Genomic DNA, 10,115 nt, shown 5'->3' with positions numbered 1-10,115 from the left:
TCGTCTCCTTTGTATCCTTTGTCCTTGTTAATAGCTTGTGATAGCGATCCATCGAGCGACAAATCATGGTCCGCATGGGTACCGCTCTTGCCTGGTACTCATCATATTCGATTCATCGTTGATGAACAGTGGCGGGTAGCAGATGACTTGCCAACTGCCGTTGATGATGAAGGTAGTCTTGCAAATTACGTTGCTGTTCCTATCTCCGGGTTGACTCCACCCCACGTGTCGTCTGTTGCCCCTGCTACACCGGGGCGCCCTCCACACCCTCATGCGCACTCCTTCTGGTCAACAACAAGCTCTACTCACGGCTCCATTATGGATACAAGCGATTCAAAGGGTACGCTTGCAAAGTGGACCGATGATATCCCCGCAGGGCTTATAGCAGCTGCTCGGGAGGAAGAAGCCTACCTAGCGTACACAGCCGGTCCCGAGTACGATCAGACCCCTTATCAATATGTCCCTACTCCCAACATTCCACCTGCGCCCGGACTGCCACGACATCTTGATAAACTGATACTGAATGCGAAACCCGGGCAGTCTCCCGCAGGTAACAGGGGCAGGGAACGTGATCGGGAACGTGAACGTGAAAGGGAGCGCGAAAGCAAACGACGACAAGGACGATCCCTTTTGGGGATGACGAGCACTGTTGCTCGTGAACTTCACAAGGAGGAGAGGACAGAACTAGAAGCTCCTGCAATTCCTATCACTACGGCAAGCGGCACGGATGTAACCAGTGTGCATTTGGCAGCCCCTGCGCATACTCGGTTGGGTCTTGATGGTCCTGGGCTCAGCGATGATGCTAGCGTTCTTCCTGTTCCATCTCATGTTGTCCTGCACCACTTGAGCACCAGTGCAATTCGCAATGGTGTTTTGGCCGTGGGTAATACCACACGATATCGCACGAAGGTTTACATTTTCGTATCATAGCATCCATCACGATTACTGACCATGAAACCGCAGTATCTCACGACCATCTATTATAAACCTACATGACGATTTTCGATTTATCTTGCCTTTCCGGCTGGTACAGTTGCATTTGTGCAATCAGGAGATCGGCCTGAATGTGGCACAATAATTCGACAATTTTTAGATCCTCGGTCTGCTATCTCGACGGCCTCCGAAGGCCTTGTGTTGAGGTATCATCATCACACGCAATTGTTGATCCATTTTCGCTATTTTCTTTTCTTTTCTGAAGCTGGCTCTTTATATCTTCTACTGCTCTTTTGTGATGACCGCTTGTACGACGCTCTATATTGCTGCACCACGACAGACCAGACATACATGATGGACTAACCTAGCTACGATCTCAACATATTAGAATACCCACCAAAATGTATCTTCCGTATGTCTGGAAAATTGTAAATACAGTTGGATTATCTACTACTGGGATAAAGCAGCTTCCTCGATATGCCTAATTATAGTATATCACTCGTCAATAATAAACTAGACGAAATAAACTGTCAATTCAGTCGCTGGGGCAGCCCACCAATTCCGAAGTTGCCATGAAAATTATCAAACCTTCTTCGTGAGTACTACGCCGTTTTCCTTTTCTCGCACACTGCTTTCTAGAACAGCTCGCAGAGCACCGCGTCACTAGTCGTTGTTTGTTGCGGTACATATAGAAATTCTTATTCTAAAACTTTCTACTTGGGTTCGGCCCTGGCTGCGATGTCGATCTCGGGGAAGCACGGAGTTTGAATATTTGCAGTTGCCGATTGTGCCGCTTGGCTTCAAACTACACTTGAGTCATACCGTATGGTCCGATACCACCCCTTCACATAGCACACGAACTAGATCATTAAAATGATACTATATTCTGCAGTACTTTTGCCGCAGATGCTTGCACTATAGGCCCATCAGCCGTCTGAACCTCTCAGGGTATGTCAACGGTTAACGTTCAACCATCGTGGCGTCAGTGAAGACGAAACCACCCTGGAAATAGTTATGATGACATACATCAATGACACGGTAATAAACTCACTTCTCTGCTCCGTCTCGCGAAACCAATGAGCAGTCTTGAGTATACCGACACAGTCGGCAACTGCAAATTTCGAACTCCATGCTTTCTCTGCCGAGATCGACCGTCATCTGCGCACGGCAGAATGGTTATGAGTCTATTCGGACTTTCACCTTGCAATTGCTCCGCGGCATGTAGTTTCCTCGTGGCAATTTGTTAGTGAGGCGAGTAAACACAATATTTTGATCCAGCGAACACGGATTGAATATTGAATATCAGATCTGTGTAAGATAGAATGAAATAATCATGTGATTATTTTTATGACCATGTGGAAATCCTGTACAAAAATAAACTATTTCATATTACATAATATCCAATTTTCCGAGAAAATTATTTGCCGCACCTTGCTTCCAAGAAGTCGTTGAGCATAGGGGGATAGATATCGGTACCAGCCGCTCAATGAAGAGGGGATTTGATCATAGCGAAATAAAATTCGCAGCATAGCATGCATCCTGGTCAGTTTTCCCAACAGCGACACTCCATACCGTTATCTTGTACTCACTCTTTCCCATATTGGCAATCGCCTTGGTTTCTACTCCCACCACGTATTGTCCAGTGGGGCGTATTCTCGTCACCGTTGAACGTTGGAGTGCGGCGGAGCTTACTATCGATGAATCTAAAATTCATTCATGATTGCCTCCGATTTCGAAGACTGTCAGGACCCGGTCACTGGTTTATTCCTGAAATATCAATGTTTGGCTTGGACAAATCAAAGCGTGCGCGGAGTTCCTTGTACGTCGGCATCGGGGGCTGCGGCAACATATGTGGCATATGCGTCCGGAGGAAAAAGAGTTCGAATAGAGGAGCCACACATTATCGTATCGAGAGCCTGAAGATGGCCATATCGTCCTCGCACAAGCCAAGACATTGTACAACATAAACATCACATTACGGACACAGATACATGCAGAACGCGTACCTGGTCCATGTTGTCGGTGCTGTCCACCATAGGGCTTGGCCCTAGCGGATAATACCACCAAGGATCAAAAAATGACAGCACACTGATGGAGCTGCCTGATGTCCTTTTTTGCGTCGTTATGTGAGCATCTAATGTTTTTTGACTGTTAGAGCCGAGAGTGCCTTTACTTGTGGGTGCTAGTCATGGCGCAGCGGCTTCGCTCGTCGACGCGTCATCGATCATCATTCGGCAGCGGCTCCATCGGCCAATTGTGATATGAGCTAAGTGGAAATTGGGTCTTACTCGCTATCACAGGATTTTGTCTACAAGAGCACACTTGGCTTCCCGAAACCAAACCAATCACAATATTCCAAAGGTCTCGGTCAAAATCACATTCACCATCGGCGGCCGTCGCATCATTGTTGACCCTTCTCTAACCAGACTTCTCGAACATTGTCGCCTATTTCAGTAAGAAATCGGGCATTGCTTTCGAGATTTGTTTTGTTTTCCACTGTGGCTGTAAGTCCATGTGCCTTGGGTCAATTATGAAAGACACTTACGTGCTGAATGACATGAGCATAGCATCACGGAGTTTCGAAAGTCCATATGTGCCTTCCCAAATTCGATTTACTCAGAGCAAGCAAAGCCCCGAAGTGTGTGTGTCTCAAAAATGAATGTGGACAGCCAAACGATCGACGAAAATCGGGGTTCGAATGTGGCTGGTGGGTGCTGCGGACTCCGAGAATTGCCCGGGCTAACCTACGGCTCCGATCTAGCTAACGTTAGTACATAGTTGATCATCCAATGTGCATAACTGGTGACCGCTGCATAGCCTTGGATGCGACACATTTGTCCCTTTTTCATGATGATCATCCCATCAATGACAATACACGTGTCAGCTGATATTTCTACCAAGTAACTCCCGAGTCGCTGACTCCATTAATGCTTTTTTGCTGTAGTAAAATGCAGGAGTAATTATGCTGGAATCAATGCTTCTCGCCCATTATGACATCATATTTCGGTATCTTACCGACTCCGAGCCCGAGTCGGATGCTATACAATCACAGGCGGATTGTAAGTCTTGAGAGTAATACTAACACGAAAAACTTTAAACCTGCGCAACGTGCAGCACTGATGTATAGTTCGTAAAAGCACTTGATAGACCTGTCATCAAACATCAGTTGACTCACCACGGTCCGATTCAATCTAATCAAACCTTGCGCTGGTAGTATAATCGGTGGGCCGCCTGAAAAATAAGCCATCTAGATCTGGACCCGCGCTATGAGGTTGAAATGAGATTCCTAAGCTCGGACTTCGCTTGATAGTCCAAAAAAAACCGAGTTTACGAAACTTGCGTGGCGGAGTAGAGGATGTTATAAAAGCAGGCTTCTAAACCCACCTGTAGACTTCACCCAACTGTGCGATTGCAACTATGCATCTCTACCGCGGTGCGCAAAGCTACCAACGTCCTCCGAAGCAAAGCAAAATTGCATCGCAGAGGCAGTATCGGGTCAAAGAGGGCGACGGGTTCCAAGAACTCAAAGACGTGATCCGCTCGGTGACAGGGGAGACTCCCCAGACCAGGCGCGAAACCTTGAAGAAAGGTAGGCTTGCTTCACAACACGTTCTGCTTGCATGATCGCTTATCCCCTTCACAGCTGCACAACTCCTGCAGGATTTATCGAGAGAACATGGGGCAATTTCTAGGCATGAGCCGCTCCCGCCCTTGGAATACTCCTCAGCATCACCCTATGAAGCTGACCAGGTATCTCACACGACTTATGGTACGCGTTTTCAGCTCGTCGGCGACAGGATCTCATAGACAACCCTAGAACCTCTTGTGATTCCCAACAACGAGACATGGACAAACGCTCTTGCGTCAAGGACAAGGAACAGTAGCCCAATGTCAGACACATCGGTGACGAGCTCAATGCTAGAGTATCAAGGCCACCCTCAGACAGAGATCCACCATGTTATCGGTGGTGGGGACAACTGGAGTTTGGTTCAACCAACCCCTTCGCAAGTTTCGACACAATTCGTTCCCCGGACAGTGGAACGACATGTCGCTCATTCACTCGAACATAGATCGAGTTCCATACTACTTAGGAAGGGTAGAAATAAATTAGGTTATATATCGGAATTCGAGGAATCCTTGAATATTTTGAGTACTTGTAGCATCCATGATCTATTACTTTTACAGATTCACCTACCTTGTAGCTTCTAGTCGACGTATTTATTAGACCCATATACCCTTGGCATATACCCAACGAGAGGACGGCAAAACCGTTCGATATCCTGGATGCTCCATGACAAAATAAGCCACTATACTCGCATCAGTCACAATATCCACATGCAAAAATAGTGCGTACTATATCGGTAATCCAAACGTATCAGCTGAGATCTTATCCATATCAGTTTGAGGCACGCAGAAAATACTGTGGAATACATAGTGAGAGTTTGTGTGCGCGTCCTTACCAAAGGAGTGTCAAAAATGACATAAGTTAAGATCGTTAACCTCACTCTAATCTGCAAACGTAACATGATCACCGCGGTGTTCTTGTTGCAACAATCATCTTTCGAAAATACATCCCGAGAAGTGCGAAATGCAAGCGCGCGACTGCTGCCGCCAACACATAACGAAGAACAAACCGTGTGCATTTGGATGATAGAGCGGAATTATGCAGGGGAAATGGGGCGATGTTCAAAGTTAAGGCAACGTAAGATGACTGCAGCCCAGGGCACGACGAATCACGGGTTGTGTTGGGATGTATTGATACCCCTTGCTGTCAACCCATTGCAGGGGCCATTCCATAAGATGGTTGAGAGCAGATGAGTCGACTAGCAACCAACCGCATTGAATAGCATCACCTCAGGGCCCTATCACGATGATGGTGCATTAGTGGAAACATACAACAGACGCCTCCAACACCGTGACAACAGGGAACGTAGACTTGGGATCAAAACCTGCGATGACGAGACTTCGTCTGGCCTTGTGTATAGGAAACCATCTTCGAAAGGTCAGACAGCCGCCCGTTTGTAGAAGGCGACCGATCAAGTACGATTTTTGATCCAGACTCAAAAACACCCATGCACACGTGGAGCGACGATTTTTGATTTTCGACAATTAGAGCGTGAACCCAACAAGCGGACGAGACTAGCTGATCCGGAGAGAATGGAAATCGAGAAGAACCGATCACTGGATCAGTAGAAAAGTTAAAATCACGTGGTGTTACTGGGTTTTGCCGGCGAACTTCAAGTTGCAAGTCTCTTTGGTAAAACTTGGCACAAACCAGAGGGTACTACAGAATAAAACTGTTACAATGCATGTGGTACAACAAGGTTTGCTCAGCCCGACGCCGCAAACCGATGTATGATGGTGGTTTAAACTTTCAGCTCTGTCACATCAGTGGTAGATCAAATCTTCAGAATGAGTCAAACAGAGTTCGTTGCACAGGCGAGTGCCAATTCAGGAATTCACCGTACATATGCGGGATAGTAAACCGAAAGCTCGGCTCTGTCAGTGTATAGGGTAAGTCACGGTAGCAACATCGACTGATTATTTCTTGCCTTGGCACCACAACTTGAACGTTGTTCGATTTACAACTTGCAAGTCGCAATCAAAGTGAATGCACCTCACAGGACAATCTGGTCGCTTGCGGGTGTGAAGTTGCTTTTTGACAACGAGGGTACGAATGCATGCACTCTACTTCGAACGCTTGCCTGCACATACTAAAGAGAGATGCTGCCGCACCTACCCTCACGTGATGATGTCCTTTCTATTGAAAATTTTAATGTTCACTCTGATCTCAAGATTCAGAGTTATTTACCCAAAATCATGGAGGAACGTTACGTGGCAGTAGCATTCCGATGAAAAGGAAGAAGTGAGTAGGATCCCAGTACTTGGCCCGCGGAAAGATCCAGTTGGACCTGCATCCTGGTGCGAGTATCTTTCTGGCATCGATAGGCATCGCCTGGACATCCTCGGAGGCCCGTCATCGTCGTTCCGAGATATACACTAGTTACAAACCTTAGCAGTTTTATAAGAAGTCGAGGCACAGTATGATCGAAGAACGTTCCAGTGGCCAAAGAGGGTACCGTACAAATTTGCTTCAAGAGTACTAGTTTCGACAATGTATCAATTCACACGCTCCTTATAATTGTCAACTTCACCTTTCTATTTGTTTGGACAGAACGTGCTCCGTACTACGCATACGCAACCGTTGGGCTGTGTAGGAGAGACCATCATTGTGTTTATGTTTCCTGGAACCTGAGAATGTGGTTATCATCCCTGATCAAGGCCTCAGATCAGGAAGTAGGGAATGCGAGTTGCCAATTAAAGACTTAGCTGAGCCGGATCAACCCCAGTGAACCATCGGACATTAACCTGCAGGGGTGCCCAGCTGTCAGGACGTGCGAGAAACACGATGTTGTGTAATGACAAGTAAGCCTGGGAACTTGTGGTATGTGGAGCGCATGCAATTGAACGCGTGTGCTATTACTTGCGTGTTATCAAAATTTTCAGCTTCACGAAACGAGGCTTGACCCTACAGCCGCGTCAGCGCCTTCGTTGGACATCGGTGTCGACATGGCGGCTTAATCGCATTTCCTCTATGTAGCAGTCAAGGTTTCGCCCTCTCGTCAACACCGGCTGAAACCATGGCCTATCCTCGATAGGGCGACCTAGTGCGCGTAGCGCAAACTTTGAATTCTACATTCCTCGCACTCATTTTGCAACTATCATTTCGCAACGTTTACATTTACTATATGCTACTTGCAGGTGCAGTGCGCCAGGTACTAACAGAAGTTTACATGTCGTCAACACAGGTTCTCTTGTTCTCTTACCATCACGTTCCTTTGGTACAACGCTACTGCAGCCGCTATTAACCTACTCGAGATCTGGTCCTGAACACTTACGTTTCCTCGATAGCAGCACCGTGGATCAAACATTCGCTCAGGGTTCCTCGAACATTGTTGTTTTCGGTCAAGAACACCATCCAGGCTGTCGTGGACAGTACCTCGTACTAAGTGTGCGCATCGTGTGCTTCTCGCACCATCCAATTGCTTTCGTGCTGTGCTTGGACCGCTTTTTAACGTTTCGCGCTATCATTCGTATTGCAGGGAGCGTATTGTATTTTGCAGTAGCCATAAGCAACATGGTGTACGCTAGGCTCGCATGATAGCGACCAATACATGCAACTTTAAAGCTCGTTCAACTTCAATCGAGGAGCCCGAAACGGACAACTTGTCTAGGTCATTGTTGCCGTTCGCGAGTGCGAGTGCAAGTGCGGGGATGACGATGCTTGATGGCGGTGGTACCGGCGCAGGCTCCCCGGGTTAAAGCCCGAAATATCGATATTCAATAACTTAGTGACGGCGTGCGTTGGCGGCGGTAAAATGTAGAATGAGTTTGGCGGAGGACGACAGTGGTCGTATAACATTGTGGCGTGGGCGCCAAAAGCACACCTTCGGTCACCAGAGAAGAATGAGGGCAGCGAAAGAGACGGCCGAGGTTTTCGTCCTTACGTTGCGCTTGCCTTATTTTTAGGAGCCATAAGTAAATGCAACCAATAATGTTACGTAACAAAACTTAGTTGTACCCCGAGGCCCGACGAGGCTTACTGTTACTGGACGCGTCAGCTACACCGCCAAACGGCCGTAACCTAATAAGAACATTTGATACAAATATTATTACGACCTGTGAGAGACCTCCGGGGCGACACCGGGCAGACACGTGTGATATGTTAGCTTGGTTTGAATGTGGTATGTCTGCCACCGGTTGTCCATGAGATGTTTAGTCAAACGTCTGCCAGATGTTTGGAATATATCCGAGCTTGGGTCCAAGCGGCCACTGTAGAACACCGCGCTAGGAGCATAGGTCACACACAGCGATCTAGACATTTGTGCGGTGTTTGCCTAGATGTTTGTCACATATATTGTTTAGGTCGAGCATTGGTTTACTATACATGAGTTAAAATCTACTATAGCTGCTCAATGACAAAGATATCCGTTTGCCGTTTCTTGTAAATGTTGTCCCTAAGCGTGATGTAATGACTCGGCCTGCTTGAACTTGCTCGTCTATATTATTCTTGTAGACGTCATAATTCGATTCTATGCATTCAACAAGCTTGACAGTAAGAACGGGTATCTGATATATATATACACTATATACGAGGACAAAAAATATGTAGCTCTCGAAAATCAAAGCTCAGCTACAAGTGAGTACGGAAAACATTCAGCGGCTAGTCTTTGAAACTCGGTCCATATACCAGCTCTGATAGTATCATGGTCTGTGATCAACGCAGGTGAATCCTCTGGATCCTCAGTGAGTGTCCACGACTCAATAAACGCTCCTTCCAGACTGATTCTTGAATTCCAAAGGGGCCAAGAGCCGTGAGGGAAGTCAGGATAAGCTGCAAGAAATGCCATCCAGAATGCGTCACGACCCCATGTCCATTCGGGTGTGCGTGTGTCGACAACAACGTGAACCAGCCAAGATTCGAGCTTATATAAGAGTGTGACCCAACACCTTGCAGTGTGTTCATAAGCGATCTTTCCTAATTGACTTCCGAACATTATGTTCTCACCAGAAGACCACTAACGCTCAACTCGAAGAAGCATCAACAGGTCCGAGTCTGCAGCCCCAGACTGACGAAGGTGGTGACAATAATATACCAATTGGTACTACTGCCAGTGCGAGCCATGAACTTGGAGAGGATGGGGAGGATGATAATGACAATGAGGAGGAGCGCACCTGGTCTTTTAGCCAGTATTGGGAGTACCTTGATAAGGTTCTTGACGAGCTTAAAGAGGAGGCTCGACAAAAGCATGCGTTTCCTCAAGCACGCGCTGATTATATCAAACAGTATGTTTCAATTGATAAAATTGACACCGCTAATTCTCAACTTCATTTCCAGATTTTTCACCGAATGTCTTCAGCAAGACCTCCAGATATTCCCTGGTGGCGGTTCATTAGCTCCAAGTTTGGATTCGGTCACTGTTGGTTGGCAAAGAGCGATCCATGAAAAGTTGATGTGGTAGTCTACTACTTACATACATATTCTCGTTGTCTTTGCCTGTAATTCCCTCGCACACTGTTTAATGCCATCATGTTCATGATATTAATGTTGTGACTGTACGATACAGTCTGTACGACAAAGCAATGGTGCATTGCTCGATAGTAAACCCTATAGTTCCAAT

The 10,115-nt window shown here is 46.8% G+C and overlaps 3 protein-coding genes across 3 annotated transcripts; 2 read left to right on the top strand and 1 right to left on the bottom strand.

Annotated features, from left to right (window-relative positions):
* Positions 1 to 636: 636 nt before the first annotated feature.
* On the top strand, positions 637 to 996 carry F5147DRAFT_592027 (uncharacterized protein; the record flags this gene model as incomplete). The annotated part of the gene is made up of 2 exons (XM_041432205.1): positions 637 to 909; positions 964 to 996. The coding sequence occupies 2 exons, from the start codon at positions 637 to 639 to the stop codon at positions 994 to 996; spliced, it is 306 nt and encodes a 101-aa protein (XP_041284054.1).
* A 3,340-nt stretch (positions 997 to 4,336) lies between these two features.
* F5147DRAFT_766178 (uncharacterized protein) lies at positions 4,337 to 4,740 on the top strand (the record flags this gene model as incomplete). The annotated part of the gene is made up of 3 exons (XM_041440754.1): positions 4,337 to 4,522; positions 4,577 to 4,683; positions 4,717 to 4,740. Exons 1-3 carry the CDS (start codon positions 4,351 to 4,353, stop codon positions 4,738 to 4,740), a joined length of 303 nt encoding a protein of 100 aa, XP_041284053.1. The 5' UTR covers positions 4,337 to 4,350.
* Positions 4,741 to 9,116: 4,376 nt separating this feature from the next.
* F5147DRAFT_646694 (uncharacterized protein) lies at positions 9,117 to 9,491 on the bottom strand (the record flags this gene model as incomplete). The annotated part of the gene is made up of 1 exon (XM_041433156.1): positions 9,117 to 9,491. The coding sequence occupies one exon, from the start codon at positions 9,489 to 9,491 to the stop codon at positions 9,117 to 9,119; it is 375 nt and encodes a 124-aa protein (XP_041284052.1).
* Between the last annotated feature and the right edge of the window lie 624 nt (positions 9,492 to 10,115).

Source organism: Suillus discolor (genome assembly GCF_016758755.1).
Source record: "Suillus discolor strain FC423 chromosome Unknown F5147scaffold_658, whole genome shotgun sequence".
NCBI lineage: Eukaryota > Fungi > Basidiomycota > Agaricomycetes > Boletales > Suillaceae > Suillus > Suillus discolor.
The sequence above is the reverse complement of the archived record's forward strand: the minus strand, read 5'-3'. Positions and strand labels throughout refer to the sequence as shown.